This window comes from Podarcis pityusensis, assembly GCF_964106645.2.
Source record: "Podarcis pityusensis genome assembly, chromosome: 1".
NCBI lineage: Eukaryota > Metazoa > Chordata > Lepidosauria > Squamata > Lacertidae > Podarcis > Podarcis pityusensis.
Window position 1 is genome coordinate 136,340,413 of NC_138028.1, and position 23,251 is coordinate 136,363,663.

General features: G+C 41.9%; 1 protein-coding gene across 1 annotated transcript in view; it reads left to right on the plus strand.

The window, feature by feature from the left end:
* The window catches only part of ABCA12 (ATP binding cassette subfamily A member 12), a 125,423-nt gene that overhangs the window by 93,040 nt on the left and 9,132 nt on the right, over positions 1–23,251 (plus strand). Inside the window, exons 37-48 of the mRNA XM_081014929.1 lie at positions 1,209–1,302; positions 4,123–4,250; positions 5,385–5,472; positions 7,303–7,408; positions 10,433–10,487; positions 10,830–11,007; positions 13,863–13,978; positions 14,630–14,789; positions 17,177–17,445; positions 19,320–19,536; positions 20,214–20,323; positions 21,676–21,820. Of these exons, the coding sequence (XP_080871055.1) occupies positions 1,209–1,302; positions 4,123–4,250; positions 5,385–5,472; positions 7,303–7,408; positions 10,433–10,487; positions 10,830–11,007; positions 13,863–13,978; positions 14,630–14,789; positions 17,177–17,445; positions 19,320–19,536; positions 20,214–20,323; positions 21,676–21,820 (1,666 nt within the window). The remainder of the gene's footprint in view (positions 1–1,208; positions 1,303–4,122; positions 4,251–5,384; positions 5,473–7,302; positions 7,409–10,432; positions 10,488–10,829; positions 11,008–13,862; positions 13,979–14,629; positions 14,790–17,176; positions 17,446–19,319; positions 19,537–20,213; positions 20,324–21,675; positions 21,821–23,251) is intronic.

Sequence of the window (23,251 nt, forward strand, 5' to 3'; positions counted from 1 at the left end):
ATAAATTTTATGCAACCCAAAGTTATGCATGTTTACACTGAAGTAAGACTTTTTGCATTCAATGTGACTCAGTCTGAAGAAAATAGGCATAGATTACAGCCATGGATTTCCTGTTCAAGGAGGCTCACTAACAGTTAAAAGTTAGTGTGGGGTTGTAGCCTTAGCTGCCCAAGCAATATTCGTACATTGATGGCATGGGCCAAGGTGGGTAGGAGATTCTGTATCACACCTGTCAGGTGCTGGGGGTGGTTGCTCGTGAATAACCAGGCAGGACTCCGACCTGTCTTTTACAGGTTTTATTGTGCAAACTATTTACAGTGCAGAGCTAAAAGGTTCGTGTCCATCTTAGTCACTTGCAGAATCTGGGAGTGGCCCCTTCCGGCTTCTCCCGCAACATAAGAACTTTGACACCCCAACCCTCTGCCTCCCCTCCTTGCGTTTCACCCCTCTGCGCAAGCTGGGCGACGGAAGTGGCGTGTGTCCCTCTTGACCAGCCAGGCTCCTCGCTTGGCTGCCCCCTTCCCTCTCTTCTCCACTGGAGGTGGACGAGGAACTGCTCCTCAGAAGTTTCTGCGGCTCCCTGTATCCCAAAGGCCCCCCTGCCTCCCCCCTGTTCCAATGGCAGTCCCCTGACAACACCTATTGAAGCACATGTCTCATCTGTGCTGACTGATCTGTGTGTGGGAAAGCATGATGGATTTTCATCTTGGGCCTTGGCAGTAGCTTCTGATTATCCCTGAACCAACTTAGCACAATTCTGTTGCTTAGGGAAGTATTTGTGCAGACGGCACATGCTTAAGCAAGTATCACAGGATTATCCAATTAATGCTTTGCCCATGCAATGCCTCAGGGCAGGCGCTCCCTTATGTTTTCAAGAAAATGTTGTTATTTTAATGTTAATTTCTAAAGTTTCTTGCTAAGGAATTTAAAGCAAGTCTCATTAGACCTTTGCAATCAATATCACAATTCAATGACTGAAAAGAGATTGACAGAGCAATAGGCAGAACCATTAAGAACTAGACAGGCTGAGTGAACTTCGCTCCCCTTGAAGCGAGTGGGATATGTTGGGGGCTCTCAGGAGAATCAATAAATAAAGGCGATCTCCAGCCAAGTGCCCTGCATTAAATAGGAATCTGCCACCTTCTTACCATGTGTCATCTGCACACCTGCCAACAGGAAATGTCAGTGTTAAATCTGCTTATTTTCAGAGCATGCTTCAAGGAAGACGTGCCTGGAGAGTGGGTGTTCAGTGGGAACCAGAGTGCTCAGTATTCTGCCTGCAACTGCACAGACACCAGACAGGTAACGTTAAATTAAAACTCAATGAGAGGAGATAAATATGAAATAAACATCAGGGACTTGTGGAACTTGTTCAGGAGCAAGTGGCTGACTCCAAGGATTGCATATTTGAACATGGGCTACATGCATTGGATAAATTGGTGACAGGAGTTACTGTCCACTGTCTGTCACTACCTGGAATTGAAAATAAGGCTGTGATTTCAGTCTTTTTTAGTCAGGAACCAATTATGGTATAAATAGATATGCTTCTTTTTATTATATTCCTTCCACTTTCCTCAACCTGGTACCTTCCAGATATTTTAAACTTCAGCTCCCATCAGTCCCATCAGCAGAGTTGTAGCCCAAAACATCTGGAGGGCACCAAGTTGGGGAAGGCTGCAGACTCCGAGGTGGCTTGATGTGTTGAATGCTGGACAAGCACGGAGCTGGTTCACTCTCAAACAAGCTAAAACAGAGTTCATGGGTTTAAACTGCTTCATGGTCCAATCCTATGCACATGTATTCAGAATGAATTCCATTAAATTCAGTTGAACTTATTTCAAAATAATGCTGTGTGGGTTTAGAACCTTGGGTTGCAATTCTGTGCACAGGCAGGCTGCTTAAATCCCACTTAGGCAAAGCATCACAGCCCGATCCCACTGATCTCAGTGGGAATTGCTCCATAATACTATGGACTGTGATCTTAATCTCATTGGAAGCCCTTTTGTAAAGAAGGGAATTGCATTTGCCTCTGGAAGATATTAAAGCTGAGGGTTGGACTCTAGTGCTTTCAAGGCTGGTCTTCAACCAAAAGAGGAAAGATATAATTTGACTTCCAAGTGCTTCTCCTAGACCTAACACTACACTTGGCAGCATATAGTGATCTTAGTTGGGAATTCATCTTACCCGTCCTCTCTCTCCAACATTTTGTCTAACCCTGGGTATACTTAAATCCTATTGTGTGCAAAATTTTGTGTGTGCAATCACTGTGCACATTTTTTTGAATGCTGATAAGGGTGGAGTTGCCATAGTCCTGACAAAAAAAAAAGGAGAAAAGAATCCTATCTCAGAAGCTGCTACTTGCATTTCAAAGGAAGCTCCCGTTGGCAAAAATGCATTTTTGTTGACAGCATACAGACCTGTCCCAAGACATTTTGCTGCCTGAGGTGCCTCCGCCCAGCGCGCCGTACATGTCATGCCATATTCAGAAGCTCAGTGGGCCTGCAGGTGAACTTTAGTACAACAGTGGTGACTTGAACAGTACACCCCCCCCCCGGAGTGCAGCTGGTTAGCTTAGGAGGTGTACGGCAGGTCATGTGACACCCACTGCTCCACCCTTCAGCATTTTGCCACCACTTCCCACCCATAGCAGCTGCCTAACTCTGCTTAATGGAACCATGACAGGGAATGAAAAATGCAAACTTCCCTGCCCCTCACTCACCCCACCCCGCTGTTGGGAGGCTTCTCAGGCATTCCCTTGGCTGCCCCATACATAACAAAAATGTGGACATTCATTGCATTTACACAATTAATGCCACTTCCTGTCTGGCCTGCACTGTGCATGTGTGCCTTTGTATGTGTGTCACTGAGTGAAAGGAAGAGTGTAAAGAAGAAATGAATTATGTGCTCCAAATAGACCGTACTTCCTGTGATTGAGAGGGTGCCATATAAACAAAGAATATTGTCTTGTGTTGTCCTTAAGCCTGGGCTTAACAGGGGCTGTAGCAATGCCATGGTGTGCATATTAGCCTAAGTTTAAGGGCCTTAAATTCAGTGTGTTATGTTAATGGCTTTTGATACCATTGACCATGGTATCCTTCTGGGTTTGGGAGCTGGGGGCACTGTTTGCAGTGGTTCTGCTCCTTCCTCCTGGGCCGTGTCCAGAAAGTAGTGTTGGGGGATGAGTGTTTGGACCCCTGGGCTCTCACTTGTGGGGTGCCTTAGGGCTCCATCCACTCCCCCATGCTTTTCAACATTTATATGAAACCTCTGGTAGAGATCTTCAGGGGATTTGTATGCAAGTATGCTGATGATACCCAGCTCTACCTCTCTTTTAAATCGGAACCACTGAAGGCAGTGAATGTCCTGTGTGAGTGCCTGGAGGTGGTTGGAGGATGGATGGCGGCTAATGGATTGAAGTTGAATCCCGACAAGACAGAAGTATTGTTTTTGGGGGACAGGGGGTGGGCTGGTGTAGAGGACTCCCTGGTCCTGAATAGGGTAACTGTGCCCCTGAAGGACCAGGTGCGCAGCCTGGGAGTCATTTTGGACTCCCAGCTGTCCATGGAGGCGCAGGTCAATTCTGTGTCCAGGACAGCTGTCTACCAGCTCCACCTGCTACACAGGCTGAGACCCTACCTGCCTGCAGACTGTCTTGTCAGAGTGGTGCATGCTCTGGTTATCTCCCGCTTGGACTACTGCAATGCGCTCTATGTGGGGCTACTTTTGAAGGTGACTCCGAAACTACAACTAATCCAGGATGCACAGCCAGACTGGTGACTGGGAGTGGCCACCGAAACCATATAACATTGGTTCTAAAGGATCTTCACTAGCTCTCAGTATGCTTCTGAGCACAATTCATAGTGTTAGTGCTGGCCCAGTATACTTAAAGCAGCTGGGGAAAAAATGCCTAGCTGAAAAAATGGGTTTTTGTACACATTTTATGTATCCATATTTGAATTTAGTTAACATTAAAACAAGAAACCTATTTTAAGCTAAATTTTATTATGTGTACTATGAATGACAAGTGATATAGGAACAGTAAAGTGAGTTGTACATAAGATTTATTTGCTAAAACTATATGATTTTTTGCTAAAAGAGTTAAAATTTCTGGTTGCTTCCTAGAAATGTCCAAAAGTTGACTTTTCTCCACCTCACAAGAGGACTTTCTTCTCCCGGACTATTTACAACCTTACTGGCCATGATGTTGAGACATACCTTCTAGTGACTGCCAAAGACTTTGTGCAGAAGAGGTACATTGTTTATTCTATTAACCCCTCTTTATTTCTTCCGCATTTTATTCTTTCAGTAAACCCTTTTTATTATGTTGCCTCCAGTTGTCAGGTCATTGGAGTTAATTTACAAGTGTGCTGTGTATTTAATTTTGATTAATTTTGAGGCATTTCCATAGTTCTCCCAAGTAGATAGGGGAGGTGTGGGCAATGTGTTTTTGACTACAACTTCCATCAACCCCGGCCAAAGTAACCAATGTCAAGAGATTGAAGAAGAAGAAGAGTTGGATTTGATATCCCGCCTTTCACTCCCCTTCAGGAGTCTCAAAGCAGCTAACATTCTCCTTTCCCTTCCTCCCCCACAACAAACACTCTGTGAGGTGAGTGGGGCTGAGAGACTTCAGAGAAGTGTGACTGGCCCAAGGTCACCCAGTAGCTGCATGTGGAGGAGCGGAGACGCGAACCCGGTTCCCCAGATTACGTGACTACCGCTCTTAACCACTACACCACACCACACAGATTGTGACGATGACAGCTGAAGTCACCAACATTTGGGAAATTGCTGTGTGGCGTTTCTCTCTATGGTGCCCTCTTCACCTGATTCTACATCCCTGAGCAAATCCAGGTCACATTTCTTAAAGTTCTGGCAAGCCAGAATGTATGAATGACGTAATGCCACCCATGGTTGAGGGCGATCAGGCTTGCTCTAGAATATTTTAGGAATCTCAACATTCCTATTTTGAAAAGGAGAAAATTGTACAACTACATTTTTAAAAAAACAGGAAAATGCATAAATAATTTTTATTTTATTAATTAATTTATTATAACATTTGCAGATACTGGGTTTTGTAAATGTAGAATTGTAAATATTGTGGCTCTGCTTTCACTGTAAGAGATGGTAAAAATCCTGCAAATCTAAAAATAAAAGAAAATCACTAACAACCATTTGAAATTGTTATTCTTCATTAAGATTTCAATGTGCTGGCTTGGCATTGCCTTAATGTAAGTACTTATGCAACCATTGCTGTACATGGTATGACTGGGCTGCTGAGCCTCAGAGTTTCACCCACCTTTAAGGAATGAGGCAATCCTGTCTGGCATGTAATTTATGACTGTTCTGTGTATTTCCTGAGACGTATTTGTTTCCCACTCTAGGTATGGTGGTTGGAGTTTTGGACTGCCTTTGACTAATGACCTGAAGTTTGATATAACTCCAGTGCCTGCTAACAGGACAATAACTAAGGTAACCTGCAGTTCTGGAATGAAATATGGAATCTAGAAAAGCAGTTTATTGCATTCAGTTTAAAATAGGTACATAAAAACTAACCTGGTTAAAACTGGCTAAAATAATTACATGTCAAAGTTGGAACATTGGGCTATATTCAACTAAGTGATGGTCAGAGTCGATTCTTTGAAATTATTGAACATAACAAAGTTAGGTCCATTAGTTTCAATAAGTTTACTCTGAGTAAAGTTCAGTGGTCTGCCACCACCCAAATAACAGGGATTACAGTGTTTATGACAGATTATTATTAGGATTAGCAGGGATTTCATCTGTTACATATTTGAGGTGTTTAATTAAAATGTCTTACCTGTGCCCTCTCAACCCTAATGTGTACACACAACAAATATTATTTATTATATTTGTTAATTAATAAAATAAATAAAAATTATTATATATAAGATCTTTTATGGATGGCTTACAAATACGTAGGGGTGCTGGTGCCATGGGACTGGCTGTGGTGGAAGTATGTGTCACTGTTGCATAGGACTCCTTCACCCAGCTGGCTTGTTCTGGTGGAACAGTCTCTTGTATCAGTCATTTTTTCTTGTATCAATAACATTTTTATTATAACAAATAAAAATCATTGTGCAAAGGGATACATAGCTGCTGCCTGTAGCAAAAGAAACATAGGAGGGGCGAAGCCTGTCAAGATACTTGAAATAGTTCCATAAAAAAGACATTTCATGTTTATTGTCTTTTTGTGCTCTTGGGTGAATCTTTGAAAGAGCCTCCCCGACCCCCATCTTCTAGCAGTCCTGGGTTGTGGCTCCTCCTGACTGATTCTAGATCATTTGACATCTTCAGGCCTTGAGACCTGGGTTTCCTGAGGCAGGAATCTGAAAAGTCTGAGAACACAGTCCAGTGGACTTATAGCTATGTCTGCCCCTTGTTAGCACCGTATATTGAAGGAGGGAATGTGACTGGAATAAGTATCAGGACTCTGCTAAATCGGGGGTCTTTTTCAGTCTAATCCCATGAATCAGTCAGAACTGAGTCGCACTGACGTCAGTGGCATTCATTCCTAAGAAAGTGTTGTAAAATTACAGGCCCAGGCACATTTACAGCTCATTTTCTCTCCTCCAAAGAACTCAAAGCACCAATATTAATTTTGTTTTTACAGCAAGCCTAAGAGAAAGTTTAGACAGAGAATGAGTGCCTTGCTCAAGACCACCTAGTGGGCCTCCTAGCTGAGGGGGGTGCTCTGCTGTTGTTCAGTTACTGGAGGGACTAGGAAAATATCTAGGCTGCTTTCTGTACTACCATGTTAAAAAAATTACCCACAGTTCAGAACATCACTCAGGGTCAATCTTTGAGGCACTTCTGAGAAGCGACTGTGAGGATAATACAGGAAAGTGCAGAAAGGCAGTTCACGGAAGAGATTAGAGTTCATGAATTGAAATCAGGGGTACAGCCTGTGAGGGAAATGCCATAAATCCCTCAACAACAACAGAAGACACACACAGAGAGACACACACCTGAGAAGCTGTTTTGGTGGCATCCTGGCACTGATATTCATAGCTTTCAACGTTTCCCTTTTTTAAAAGGAAATTCCCTTATTCCGAATAGGATTCCTCGCAAGAAAAGGGAAAAGTTGACAGCTATGCTGATATACGTGTTACTGGAAACTACCATTCACAAGTGCACCTTGTTTGGGTGGCATTGGGCAGGGGGAAGAAGACACACAGGCCATATGCATAGTGGGTTAAGAACCATTTCTTAATAAAAGCAAAAATTAAAATTAAAAAATGACTCTTTCCTGTTGCTCTTGCCTCTCAAATTTAAATATAGGTCTGGTATAATCCTGAAGGTTATCACAGCCTCCCAGCCTACCTTAACAGCTTGAATAACTTCATTCTCCGTGCTAACTTGCCAAAAGAAAACTCCTCCGGATACGGTAGGTGCTCAACAGGCTTTGGCAGCATCCTTTGCCTCTTCAGGTTGAGAGGCTTTCTTTTCTGCCTATTGCCTAATGAACTGTGACATTGTAAAGCATAACACTTTTATTCATGCCCATTAAGAATGACTGGCGTAAAACAGCAAAATGGCTTGTCCAATTTTTAGGCTTCTCAGGGCTTCAATTACGCTTTCCTTTATGTTCTTAATATGTGCTGCTGGAGACAAAACTAATTAGTAAACATTGTCTTAAGACTCACATCCCATGATCAAGCAGGAATTATTTTCAGTCTTTTCATTTAAGCTCATTCAAGCACTTGGAACTGGTAAGTATGCTGTGAACTTGTAACTTTAGATAGGTCAGGCTTATTGAAACCTAGTTGGAGACAGAATTGATGGTTTTTTTCTCCATGGCACCTTTCAAACAGCCAAAGTCGTTTGTTGCTTTGACAAATAAATGACAGCTTAAGAACCGTTGAAATGGCCAGATAAAAGTTGACTGTCATTTTAGCAATTTGAAATAGGTGGCAATCCTGCTTTTGAGGTTTGACTTAGGCTTCATGTATTTAAAAAAACCACATAAAAAGAGCTTTTTACACTGACACTAAGCAAATCATAATGGCTTTCGACTTATGTATATTGTGCTTCTTTGCCTTCCAAGCCTAAAAAATATGTATTGAAATGGAAATTTTGACTTCTAGCCTAAGCTGCAGTAAAGGGAAAATGGCTTTATAGTGAAGGAGCATTAACAGCTTAGTCAAACTGTATCTTCTTTATTTTTGATTGCTGGTTGGGGGGGGGATTGCTTTCTAGTTGTTAGTAGATCTTGTTCTGAACTAGAAATTGCTTTCATTCCTTGATTGAGGCATGAAACACTGCACTGAAGGGGAAATTTGGGGGTTGGTGGGTTTTTGGTTTTTGCAATGAACTGCAAGAAATATCCTGCTATTCCATATTGGCAACCTATTTTAAAAAGCCTACCCCAACTGCAGAAAACAAAACAAGTTTCCCCCCCTAAAAGAACAAATGTCAGCCAGGAACCCAATAAGAATGGATGACACATAAGCACTTGGCATTGCAGTGATTTCGAAATATGTTAAGAGATCAACCCCCTTGCCCCCCTCCCCCGCCTGCAGGCCTCATTTCAGCTCTTGTATAAATGTAAAGGAAATAATTCTACATTTTATTTTATTTTAAGGTTTTTTTTTCAATACTTAGAATTTGAAAATGCTATTATTACATTTATATCTCACCTTCCTTTCAAGAAGTTTAGGGCTATGTAAAACGTTCTCTTCCCCAGTCCAATTCTATCCTCACAGCTATTCTTAGAAGCACTTGACTGTTTGAAGGTCACCCAAGGAACTTCATACCTAAGTGGGGATTTCTTTTAAGTCTCCCCATTCCTTTTTGTGGAACTCGTAATTACTGCACCATACTTCCCATTTAAAGGTTGTTGTTTTTAAAAAAATGTAATTACATAATACAATACAATTAACCCATATATCATAAAATTGTAGAGTGGGAAGAGACCCTAGTCCACCCCCTGTGATGCAGGAATCTCAGCGAAAGCATCCATGACAGACGGCCATCCAGCCTCTGCTTAAAAACCTCCAAGGAAGGAGAGTTCACTACCTGTTGTAGGAGTCTGTTCCCCTGTCAAATAGCTCTTTCTGGCAGAAAGTTCTTCCTGATGTTTAGTTGGAATCTCCAAACCCATGCAAAGTCTAAGAGTTAAAGGTGGCAGTATCTCCCCTTATCATGCTTCATCACTTTGGATATTTTTGATTTTATGGATTTTTGCAAAATGCAGCTGATGGTTTTCTTCCAATCTGGTACCTTTCATCTGGTCAGTTCAATTCTGACAAGTAGTAAAGGATCATCTTCTTTTTCTGAGGGGAGTCGGATCATGCATAATGATGGCACCTTCACCTGCTGCAAAAACAGCTGGATCACCCATTCCACCTATTCTGAACATGGCCCCATCCTTTTGACATCTGTCATAATTACATGTTTTCCCTAGCTCATTCTAGACCACACCTGGCTGGCTCCTGTAATATTCTCTGGCTCCTGCACCTATCCCCATCTTGCACCATTCATTGTCTCCAAAGGCTTCACTATTCCACTCCACTGAGTTCTAGCTCCAAGTGCCCTCACCGTCCTAACTTCTATTCCTAACCACCACATTGATCCCTTTAGATCTAAGAATGGAATGCTTTAAAAAGAGACACAGCTAAGGTTGTTCTTGTGGCTTTCTCTCCAAGAACAGAATTGTGAGCACCAGTCTTCAGATGCCTCAAGTAAACCTTGGTTATTATCCTTGTATCCTGCTTTTCATTTGGAAAGAGTGATTTATATGTGACTTCCAGGGGACTTCCATCTAATCACTAATAAAAGCTACAGCTCCCCTGAATAAAACAGCACATGACATTGGAAACCCATTGCTAAAATTGGTTCTGTGGTGCCTCCAAATTCTTGTAAATTCAGGTGGAAGTGCAGGATGGGTGAGTAGGAAAGGGGAACTGAATCCTGCACTCAGTCAGCTCCTTTTACTCTGTAGCTGCTGCATCCTAGCTGCATTCCCACCCACCCCTGGCCAAAGCAGGGCTCCAAAACCAGAAGCTGTTCCTGCCATGAAAGAAAGTGCTGTAGTGTGCAGTAGTGTCAGGGTGAAAAGCGTGGCTGGGAGGAGATTTCAGTTCCCTCCTCCTGCCCACTTGAGCTTTACTTTCAATTGCATCTCCTGCTTTATAGAGGTTTGGTAGGACTCAAGATAGGTCTGTCCTCATAACACCTGGTTTGACCCTTAACTTCACTGGTGATATAGAATTGCCAGATCATTCCTTGGATAAATGATGGTAACAAATACTATTAAAAATACGTAATGATCATACCTAATGGCTTGCCCAAGATGAAATACCATGGCATTCAGAACATAAATAGACTGCTGTTAACCTTCCTGCTCCTCAGCTAGCACTTGTGTTCAATGATCAGTTAAAGAAAACCCTAATTATTGTTCTTTGTGTAGGCATCTCAGTCGTTGCTCATCCTTATCCTGGTGGAGAGAGTCAAGAACAAGCTATGTAAGAAGTTGATTTTATTATTTATTTTTATGGAATTTAAATTGTAAGTCCCCCTTGAGGGTTGGGGGAGGGTGGGCTGCTGAGCGGCACCAGCCAACTGGACCCAGCCACCCTTTTAATTCCCCACAGTGCCCCAGAGGGGTGATAGGTTAGAGGCAATGTGGGGAATTAAAGGGGTGGCTGGTTAAAGCTCTGGCACCAGAGCCCAGAAAGCCCAGCCAGGATGACAGAAAGAAGAGGTGTTTGTGAAAAGACACTTTACCAGGACACCTATCAAATCTAGAGCTGGATCTGTCTGCATACTTATTTTGAACGTACTTTTGTTTACCTTCCCCCACTCAGGCTTAGTAGTTTACTGGATATCATAGTCTCCATGTCCGTCCTGATTGGCTACTCCATCACGACAGCCAGCTTTGTGCTTTATGTAGTCAAGGAGCATCAAACCAAGGCAAAACAGCTGCAGCATATCTCAGGCATGGGTGTGACAAGCTACTGGGTGACTAACTTCATTTATGACCTTGTAAGTATCTTACCTGTTACATATCATTTGCAAAATGGTGTATGATGAAGAGCAGCGTGGAGATTGCAGCATTGAGATTTACCTTGAACTCTGACACAGAACACCTGAAAGGAGCTATTAAGTATGTATTAAGCTCCTTTCAGGTGTTCTGTGTCAGAGTTAAATCAACACCTGGGGCTGGAGGAGGGAGAGAAGACCAAAGATGAGCCTGCTGGTTGTATCCCATCACCCTTAACTTTTGCAGCGAGCCATCTGCTATACTTGTACAGGTTCCCCGTGTGGTTAGAACCTGGACTTTCCAGGTTTCTAAATCACACAGGTAGCCTCCCTAAGTAGAACAGGCTCTCTGCTACAAAATTTATCCCTTCAACTTGTGCAAGAACGGGAATGAGAGGTGGGCTCAGTGTTCTCGTCCTTTCTCTCCTGTGCATGTGGAACAGTTGAATAGCTGCAATGATCGTGGTGATTCTGACCCACATAGGAGCAAACTAACTTTGTGCGAGGACATTTAAACATATTTAGAACTAGAGCTATTACAGTACGTATATGCTAAGAACATGGACAACCCCTTTTTTCCCCTGGCTGTAGCATATGCATAAAGCTCAGCACATTTATAAAAAGATCAGTACGCTATTAAGGTCAAGACTTCATTTTATTTTTAACTTGTAGGCATAAAAATTGCTTTAGGTTAAATTGCAAAGAGGCAAAGGCAAAAAAAACCAGGTCTAAAAGTAATGGCTGTTCATGTAATGGCTGTTCATGCAAGACTGTTTCCTGTGACCTTCTAAACTTTCCTGTGACCTTCTAAACTCTGTCACATCTAGGCAGAAAATTTGCGACCTTCCTGTGACTTGTGACCTTCCTGTGACCTTCTAAACTCTGTCACATCTAGGCAGAAAATTTGTGACCTTCCTGTGACTTGTGACCTTCCTGTGACCTTCTAAACTGTCACATCTAGGCAGAAAATTTGCTCAAAAATACTCTGAACCATATTTTTCCAAGAAACATTTTATTCTTATTCTTATTAAATTATTTTGAAACAAATATGTTGGAAGCTTTCCCTCTTTTCTGGGCTTGGTTACTTTTTTCAGAGTTGTTCAACCTCAAAACATAAAAAATTGTATTAAAAATTAGAAACATTTCGTGGATTCACAAAACGGCATTGCATTAGCTTCTCAGGGGAAAAAAGAATATTTTTGATTGCAGCAGAATGAAAATATAACCGGAATAGAATCAATTGGATTGACTTCTGAGTAGACATTTGTTGTATTATGATGCAGAATGTTATAAAAGTTACAAAAGTAAGAGGTTGAATTATTACAATTAACTGGAGGGATAGTTACCCCAGAGCATAATACAACTTGGTTCAGGAAAATGATAGAAAGGGGTCCAAGATAACAAAACAAGTAGGCTAGCTTGCTGAATTATTCAATTCCTCTTCCCATTAATTAGGATGTGTCAAATCGTTATCTAGTCGCAGTTATTTTTTGACAACCTCTCTCTCTTACATCTCAGTGGCATGCTGAAAACTTCACTACACTGGTTCCTCAGTCAGGCTGAGACTTCATACACACTCAACATTCAAAGTACATGACTCACCCCACCCCCCAAATCTTAGGAACTTTAATTTGTCAAAGGTGTTGAAAATTGCAGCTCCTTGAGGGGTAAACTACAGTTCCCAGGATTCTTGGGGGGAAGAAGTATAAATGTGCTTTAAACAGAAACTACTTCTAATATTGTGTGCTAGTGTTCAAGGGCTGCATGACCACCCAGAAATTCGTAGTCTCTCAGCCTGCAGGGACAAAGGTACCTGCACTAATGCAATGGGAGAGGAGAAGGGGGGGTATGAGAGCATTTATGTGGGCTACACTCTTGTTCTCTCTTTTCAACACTTAGCCACCTCTTGCCAAATTATTCATTAGATCTGGGTTGTTTTCTCCAGTGGTTGTCCGAAATCACCTCCAACTGGCCTGTGTACCTGCAAGAATCATACAAGCCACTCAAAGTTGGTTAGAGCTGAAGAACTTGCCAAACATACTCTTCTGGCTCTAACCTTCATGTAATAGGCCTGCCTCTATCAGGCTCCATATGCTTGCCGTGAAATGGCGTATTTATAAATCATCCAGTCGAAAACGTCACAGTGATCTAACTGAAATCAATATTCACCAGACTGAAACTAATGCAGTGATACTTTGCAACCTGATACTTCTCGGTGAATTCCTACTGGCAAACAATTCTCATTTCAAATTAAGGGGAGAGACTGGAAAGTCTTGAAGCTGCTGCTAATTAGAATTTGGGTTGGACTCAAGTGATTACACTTTCCCCCAACAAGAAACTATCAGCAATATTAAAAAACAACAACACCTTGTGGTCATCCGGTGAGCTTCCTGCTTAGTGAGGATTTGAACCCTCCTCCCTGGTCCTAGTGGAAAGATGCACAGGATGTGTAGTTCTTGCAGAGAGTTGAAAACAATTTGAAAGAGAGGGTTGCTCTTCATGATTTATTTTGCTTAGCCCACTTTTGTTCTTGTTATCAGAGTTTGCAGAAACGACAGGTAACAATGCCTCTCTCAAACTATTTTCAGATCTCTTAAAGACTACTGTATGTCTCTAGCAAAAGACTACTCATGTTGTTTTTTTAAAAAATAAAAATAAAAATTTCTTTTATTGAAATAAAAAAGCCTCACCAGGAACACAACCTTAGCCCTATGTGGAGTGGTGGTTTCAATCCACGTCAGTGACTCTGATCAAACAAAGGGGAGGGAAGAAAAGATGTGATTATATGTATCTGTCCTAAGGATGCTTCATATTTTTCATGCAATACAAGCTAATTCAGTTCCATGTGTAATTTTCAGGTATACTTTCTGATACCTGTTACACTCTCAGTGGGAGTAATTTCAGCTTTTCGGATACCAGCTTTCTTCAATGACAGCAACCTGTTGGCTGTATTCCTACTTCTTCTCCTTTTTGGGTAAGGATTTGGTTTAGTTTAACCTAACCTGAATTTAACACCCCATCCTGGCTCCAATCGTGAGCAGAACTCTCTAGCTCCTGCCACCTCACCCGTTCTGCTAATGGAAGCCTTGCCATCAGCTGAACTACACCCGCTGGATACAATCAGAGTAAGAAAGGAGGTTTACAACATTGCACCATTATAACTTTCCACTTGGTGCTTTAAAAAAAAAAAAAACATATTTAAGAACCCCCTTTTTGATTTTGGGATGTTAGATTCTGTGTTGCCTTGCTGGCCCATTTGGATATAAAGTCAGGCATAACTAAATAATGTACAAACTATGAATGGTCAGGCTAACCTCAATTAGCAGCTTGATTAATTTAGTAATCAGTCTAACCAAGGTCATCCCAGAAACAACATGATCCTTTCCTCATCTTTTTGCTCTGGATAGATATTTCAAGGAAGCCGATGACCACACCAGCTTTGCTGTTCTTTTTGACTTTGCCCCAAAAAAGATGAATGGTGCAGCCTTGTTTTCTTTACCAGAGACAATAATCAGCTGACAGGCTGACTGGACTAGTAGCGTCAGTCAATAAAGGACATACTTTGCTGCTTTTGTTGGTCTCTTGCTTTATTGTATTTTTTATTCTTGTTGTTGATGCTCTGCAGATATGCAACATTTCCATGGATGTACTTGCTGGCTGGAATGTTCAAGGAAACAGGAATGGCCTTTATAGTTTATGTCTGCATCAACTTGTTCTTTGGCATCAATACGATCATGACTCATTCGATTATGTTTCTACTTTCCCAAGAAAAGGCCACTGATCAGGTATGAGCCTTGCAAACACACCTTTAACTCTCATGTATAGAAGTTGTGCAAAATTCATTCTGTTACATGGGGGGGACAGACAACAATGCTCTTACTTCAAGGAAGTTTTGACTTGATAGTACCACATATCTTGGAGGCTGGTTAAATAGAGATGTAATATAATTGCTTAAATTGAGTACTTTAAATCAGCCTGTACCTAAAACTTCTAAATACAATCAGCCAACCTCTTGACATTGCCTTCTGTTTATGTAAGGATGGCTTTCTCTTTCAGATTACAATGAATACCATCTATAAAAATATCTAAGGGCAATAAATCTGTACTGTGGGTATATATCTCAGTGATGGGGTTTCCTTCATGTAGGCTTCTCCACTCTGGAGGTCTCAAATGCCAAACTGCATCACCATTCTCAAGTCTCATTAGTGCAGCGCAATGGACGGTGCCTGGGACCTTTAGAACAAAGGAAGATATTTCAAGGAAACAGAATGAATTCATACCTTCCCTCCTAAAACGAACCTCCTTGGCCAAACTGGTTGCAGTGGGACCATCCCTGCATAAAGCAGGAGTGGAGGGGGGGGTGTCAAAGAGGAGCAGAGCTTCTCTTCCTCTGCCTGGGAATCTCATGATATATAGCTTCAGGCACTTTTTCCTGCAGCCTGAGTTTCCTTCCCTCACTGGATGTGGGCAGGGTAAGATGTGGGGTATCCGGCTGTTGTTGTTCCGTGTATTTCTTACCTGCCCTTCACTGGGTGGGCTTTTTTATATGAATCTTTTGGTTGCTGCAAAAAATGTCTTGGCCCATATCTGGGAATTGCCTTCAATACCAACAGCTGCAGCAAGGATAGTCACAGTGTTTGAAATTGTACACGTGGACAAATTGACATCAGTATGCTTCAGATGGTTTTCTGGGACTGTGTACTCATGTGCACAAACAGCGAGCTTTTTTTAGCTGTTCGTATAAATGGGTAACATCCAGTGGAATCAGGCCCATTGCATCCACTGGCACAATGCAGGCTAGCACCTGGTGCTTTTATTCTTAAAGACGCAGTCCTTATTTCTAGTTACAATTTTTTTGCCCAAGCTACTGCACCGTATCTCTTTTTCTCTTTTATAAAAAAAGAAAGCAACCACAAAAACACACATTGTGAAGAAGGATGGTAGGTGAATAAAAACTGTGACTGCCCTTGTCATATCTTGTTTAGATAACATCATGCCTGGGAGATTACCTAACAGTTTTTGAACCCTAGCTATAGATATTTACCAAATTAGGAAAAATGCTGTCCAATTTAAAAATGTAACGATGGGTAGACTAAATTCCTAAATCTAAACATAAAAGCAAAGTACTTCCTCCCTAGTAAGAAAGTGTAGAAGCCCCCTCCCTTCTCTAAAACATAAGCATTGTTTTATAATGGACCAGCTTGTCAGCTTTCATTATGGACATAGGTCTTTCCTGAACATGCATTCAGCATTTTCCTTGAAGGCGTTTGATCAGGAAAGCGCACGCAAAGGATTTGCAATATATTTGTGCCCATAGGCAGACAAGAGTTGTTGATTGACATTGATATGTCCCTTGCAGGTGCCTGGCTAAGTCTCCCTATGATGATTTATTGCATATCTGATGCCCAACACAAGTGTCAACAGCATTTCTCACTCCATGACAGGGATCAGACACAAAGACCAACTTTTCACTGCTTGTCAGATGGTATTTTCACACACACCCTTCTTGGAACAGCTGTACATAGTTTGGGCCAGATTATAGCCTGAAACCATCTGCAGCACCAGTTTTTGTTGTCTGCTAGCTGACCTGAAACTAATGTCTTCAGTGTATCTATGTGTTAAAGACTAGCTGAAATAGAAGGTCATTTATAGGCTGTGGCAACAGTAGTACTAGCAATGTAGCACCAGAGGTGAAGCGTTCCACTCTGCTGAATATGCTACAGCCCAGATCTCCAGAAGTTAACCTGAATCATATTGGCCTGGACTACATACCTGTAAACAAGATGTAAAAATAAAGCATACATGATGGGGAAAGGCAAGCATATTGGAAAGTATGGCAGGAAAGGGGGGAAATTACCTTTTCTTGAGATGGGAGCAGGTTAAGCCGGCAAGTCCCCTTTTCTCATATAAGTGAGAGGTAAGGAAAGCCTTCCCCATTCTGGTGAAACTGGCTGACTGAACCTCCACCAAGAATAGCATGTTGATGAAGAAGGGGTCACAATAAATTTCTGTGTGATGCACACGTACTTAGCAGCAGGATGTGTACGATGCCTCTGCACCACCACCACCAGGAGGGACATTTTGCTATAAAACTCAATACATTATTCCTAATTTTTATGATATATGAAACTAGAAAGTAAATGCACATTAAGGTATTTTTTCTTTCTTTCAGAGCTTGCATGACCTTGCTGAAACACTGAGGCATATTTATCTGATATTTCCACAATTCTGTTTCGGATATGGATTGATCGAACTGTCACAGTATCAAGCCTTGATGGGTTTCCTAAAAGCATATGGAGTGGATTACCCTGACAGAACCTTTGAGTTGGACAGGATAAGTTCCAAGCTGCTTGGGTTGTTTATCCAAGGGACTATATTGTTTACAATCCGCCTCTTGGTCGATGATGGGACAATTCAGAAAGTCTGGCATAATACATTAGAGTAAGTGACCTGTGGGGAAAGGGTTCTCCAAAATCAGAAACAGGATGATGGATTGACAAGGAACAAGATGTGGCATATAGACTTGTGATTTATTGTTTCACATTTACACCAGGGATTTGTAAAATGCTTCAGCAACAAACATGGATTTCTGATTAGATTATGATTATGACAACAGCCAAGCGCAGTTTGCCCCAATCTCTCTCCCCCCCACCCCCGCATTGCAATCTGCCTTCTGTGCATTGGATACAGGAATTAGAAAATTGTCTTGTCGCACTATTGCCTTACTACATAACAGGCACACAGCCCCAAAATTAGAGAAATCCAAAAACAAGAAGGTATTTATCCTTGAGACAGGAGAATGGTCCCTCAGCTTGATCCACAAACCAGTATAAGCAGGTAGTTCTTACACTAAATTGGATTGCATTCCAATTTCAACTCAGTGGTTTTTATTTATGAGTAGACATGTATATAATAGCTACCATTTCCATTCTCACATTTTCCAACTGTGGAAGAAGATGGTATATGCAAAGGCATGGCGCTACCTTCTACAGAACTTTCACACATGAAAATATACCTGACCTACACAGAACCACAGAATCAAAAAATAGTAGAGTTGGAAGGGACCGCAAGGATCATCTAGTCCAGGCTTCCTCAAACTCGGCCCTCCAGATGTTTTTTGCACTACAACTTCCATGATCCCTAGCTAGCAGGACCAGTGGTCAGGAATGTAGTCTCAAAACATCTGGAGGGCTGAGATAGAGGATCTATTCCAACCCTCTGCAATGCAGAAATCTTTTGCCCGACGTATCTATGGGAGCTGGTCTCTTTTAACACACCATTTTAAGCAGGAAGTTGTTGCACTAAGCTCAACTAAGTCTGCAATCCTATGTTCACCTACCTGAGACTAAACCTGATTTAACTGAATAGGACTTATTTCTGGGTAAACATGTATAGGATTGCACTGTTAGTCTCACTGACTTCAATGGGATGGAATATTCCTCTCTCTAGATGGTATCTAGTATGTGCCCCTGGGACAGCTCAGTCAGCAGAGCATGAGATTCTACCAGGAAGCAGGGCATGGAGGCCATAACCCTCTCCTGCTTTTGCTTTGGGTTTTTGTGCCCATTATCTCATCCTGAGAGATATTCCTGCCTCTGATAATGAATGCTCCATTTATTCTCAAAGGTGACAGCTATAGACTGACTTCTTCTCTTTGTCAAAAGTTGCCAATGTGTTGTCATCCATTGTTGTCCCAAGCCAGCATGACCAATGGTCAGGCTTAATAGGAGTTGCAGTCCAAGAATATCTTGAGGGCTGCAAGTTAGCTACCCCTGCTTGCCTCTGCATCTGTCCAATCCCCTTCAGAAGCTGTCTAAGCTGGTGGTCATCATAGCAACTTTTGGTAGTATCAAAGCTGCTTTGAGGATCAGAGTCAGGAACATAAGAATCTCTTGTTTCTAAATGCTGCTTCGAGGGCTCAAGAGTAGGTGTCTCCAACAAGCAGCTGTGCTCCTTCTGCATGAGATGGTTTGTTTGTTAATGTATTTTTATTGTATCCCATTCTGGGATTGCTTTTAGTAATGAAGAGCAGGCTAGAAATATTTTAAATAAATGCATTACTTAAACGTATTTCTTGTCAATCAAACACGACTACAATTTGTGCCATCGCAATCTGTTGTTATGGAACATTCTCCTTCATCCCTTAATTTTCCATTTGTCTTTTAGTGGGGCAGGGCTGAGTTGGATCTATTTTTTATATGGGTGGTTCTTGTTATTACACTTGCTTTTAATGTGTGTGTTGTCAGCCACTTTGAGTTCACCTTTCTGAAAAACAATAAGATAGTGCTAACAGGAGTTGTCTTCCACCATGCTAGATTCATGTATAACAAAGTACATGGCAAGCCACAATTCCACCTGGAAGCCATTGATGAGGAGGAAGACAAGGATGTACAAGCAGAAAGAGAGAGAGTCACATTAGGCTTAGCAGATTGCGACATGCTGCAGCTCCAGAACCTCACCAAAATCTACCATCTTCCCCACCGAAGAATTGTGGCAGTAAAAAATGTCAGTATTGGAATCCCAGCAGGAGAGGTAAGTCGGTACAATTAAAAACACTGCTACTGCCTTGGAATACATTCACAGACTGGCTGGTTGGCTGGCTGGCACCCAACTGGCATTTGGGGAGCCATTTACTCAGAGCTCTCTGCTGCTACACAGTGTTATTGTCTATAATCAACAGCTCATCCAGGCTACAGTAAGCAGGGATGCAAGTGAGTGAGTGTGGGATTTCTTCCCTAAGTGGCCATAATATTACATTGGAACTTCAAGGAAAAACAACTCCAATATTCTGGAAAAACAGATGATATGGTCCTCACGATACTGTACCGTATTACAAGCAAGATGAAAGGGTTCGTTCCTCACATCAAAAACATCCTCCATGTAAAAAGTGAATGTGTTTGCAGGAGTATTCAGCTGAGGCATTTGACTTCTCCACCTTGGAACTGTGATTTTGATTAATTTTGTCTGAAAATGAACACATCCAAACACACTCAGGTCCCTTTGCTGAAGCCCATAAATCACTTCCTAGGTTTCTTTTGTTGTTTCGGTTTTCTCATATGAATTAACAACTATGCAAATAAGATTTCAGATTTTGCATTTTCAAATCTGTTTTAGCTCCAGTTATTGGGTTTTCTGAAAGAAATTATGAATGTGTTGATCTTTATTAATGCACTATAACTAAATTCTGGTCTTTCCCCCTCACAACCCAGTGTTTTGGCTTGCTTGGTGTGAATGGGGCTGGGAAAACCACCATCTTCAAAATGCTGACGGGAGACATTGAACCATCTTTTGGAAGGCTACTGGTGCGAGATGAAACTGGGTATGGCAGATTAATTCATTTTGGGCAATGAAAGACAAGCAAGTTAGCTGAGGAAACAAGTCTAATGTGACATTTGCTTGGGTTACAAATTTAACAATGAAGGCTGGCCATAAAGGAAGTGCAAACAATATAAATATAATGATTTTGCAGTTCCTTAGGTGTATGACATATGCCCAATTTTACTGTGCTCTCCATTTTATTAATGGGAGATGGAAGCAATGTGGCAGTCTTAATGCAAACTTAGTTGGGAGGCATTCCCACAGAACTGAGTTGAACTTGTTTCTGGTGAAACAAATGTATGATCAGTCTGAAGGTTACATCAAGTCATTTCTGCCCCAATCAATAGTCGGTTCTCCTTACTCCATGAACACTTACATGGTTACTCAACTACATCTCCCAGTGATTCCAAAGGGCCAGACATCCAGCGAAGTTTGACATATCCATATAAAAGAAGCAGTGTGGAATTTCTGTGGAGGGTTAGGGTGAGGAAAGAAGACCAGTTGGTGAGATCTTGCTCCCCTGCTTGCATGCACTTTCACACATTGTGTCTACAAAGTGTTTGCAAAGACATGGCCTTAGCCATCTCCACCCCCATTGTTCAGCATGGACACTGAGGTCCAGTTCCAAGGGCCTGCTGGAGGCTCCCTCACTGTGAGAAGTAATGTTACAGGGAGAAGGCCTTCTTGGTAGCTGCGCCCGCCATATGGAACGCCCTCCCATCAGATGTCAAACAGATAAACAATTATATGACAATTATACACAGAGATCCAGCACCGAGGGCCTTCTGCCAGTTCCCTCACTGTGAGAAGCCAAGTTCCAGGGAACCAGGCAGAGGGCCTTCTTGGTAGTGGCACCCACCCTGGGGAACACCCTCCCACCAGATGTCAAAGAGAACTACCAGACCTTTAGAAGACATCTGAAGGCAGTCCTGTTTAGGGAAGCTTTTAATGTTTAACAGACCACTGTATTTTAATATTTTGTTGGAAGCCACCCAGAGTTGGAAGCCACCCAGCCAGATGGGTGGGGTATAAATAATTTTATTGTTGTTGTTGTTATTATTATTATTGTTATTATTATTATTATCATTTATACAGCCAGATAGATATCTGAAGTCAGCCAGGAAGCTTTTAATGTCTGATGTTTTGTTGTGTTCTATTAATGGTGCAAGCAAGCCAGAGTGGCTGGGGCATCCAGTCAGATGGGGGGGGGGGGGACAAGTATTTATTTATTTATTTATTTATTTATTTCTGCCTGCTGCTGCTACTACTACACGGGGCTTAGGTGTTTGTTTTCTGTTAACCCTAACCTTTATTGACTGAAACCTTTCACATAACTTAATTGCATCAATTCAGGTCCTTGAATGATGTTGATGATGCTCACTGGTCACTGTTTGGATACTGTCCTCAAGAGGATGCCCTGGATGATTTGCTGACAGTGGAAGAACATATGTATTACTATGCCCGACTACATGGCATCCCAGAGAAACATATTAAAGGGGTCAGTAGGTGTACATCAAGTTAGCCGTGAGTCTGTTGTGAAACTCTGCTCACCGTAGTTCTCTTTGGGTGTTACTTCCAAGGAGAGAAACAATAGTGGGGAAACCATTGACCCTGCCTCCATCATCACATCATCATCTGGGTGCTCTGATGTCCAGCTTCTACTTCAGAAGCGGGAGCCTCCTGTAGTTGTAGAGAGACCCCTTGCATTTTAAAACCCTGGAAACAGGAGGTGAACCTCCGTGAGTACAGAAGGTCCCCAGCTTCAAAAGCAGCTGCCAAACATGAGAGCACATAGAAGTTGTGTGATGATATAAAGACTGCCCTCTGTAATCCTGTTCTACTCATACGTCGGCTTTATAGGGATAACTCCTGAAGAGACACCGTGTTTTGGTCAGATATGTATTCATATATCTGCCCAAATTACTAAAGTATTTTGACTAACACTAAATAAATAATATCAATTGTCTTAAATTTTCATTCAGTAGCTGGGATTTTAAACAACTAGTTTCCTAAAGAGGTTGCTAGCAGATCACAAGTTACTGCCTTACAAAGCACAATGAAGCCACCCAGTCATGGGGACTTAGCCTAGAGTTCAAAAACTTGGGGGACTTTGCTCTGCTGAACTGAACAAGGCTTACTTCTGAGCTAGCGTGTATAGGATTGTGTGAAGATTGTGAACTGAAAGTCAAGTTGCCTGGTGCATTTTGACCTTTTCAGTGTCTTCTTCAATGGCTAATATACAGAGATTAGTGATCGGGCTCCTCCAGAGTGTTGTCACATAATTCAGATTTGTCCACAATAAGAGAAAGGACAACTCTTTTCAATTCCCTTTCATATCATGGCTGAGATAACCATGGTCTTCAATAAACCTGCACAATTTTACTCATCACATAATAATGTATAAAATATAATGCCTTATATAGCAGGTTTTCCTCTTCATTGTCCACTATAATCTGGACACATGCAAGCTCTATGGCATTTCTAGGGAGACAAATAAGCATCGTGCCAATTAGACCTTTAATAATTGACATTCCACTTGAATTTAAAGTGAAGGCTTTGCACTCAACCCTGGTTTCAGCTAAATTTGAGTTCTTGATCTTCTGCTTTGCCACGTCATCTTGGGGAGCCATACAGGATAGCAGCTGCCAAAGGTCCAGTCTTCTCCCCTGGACTGAAACCATGGGAGGCCTTTTATTCTGATTTGCAGCAGAAGCTTCTGCACAGGGTGCCGCTGACTGGCTGGGAACTGCTGACGTTATTAACCCGCTTCCTCCCAGAAGTAATTTTCAAAACTGAAAAAAGCCTCTGACAAAGAAAGAGGAAAGACAGAAGGAAGGAAGAGCTGGATACGCATTGTGATTGCATAAATGTAGATACAGGGCTTTAGAAACAAAAGAGCCGAGAGCCTGCTTGAATCATGGCAGGGAGA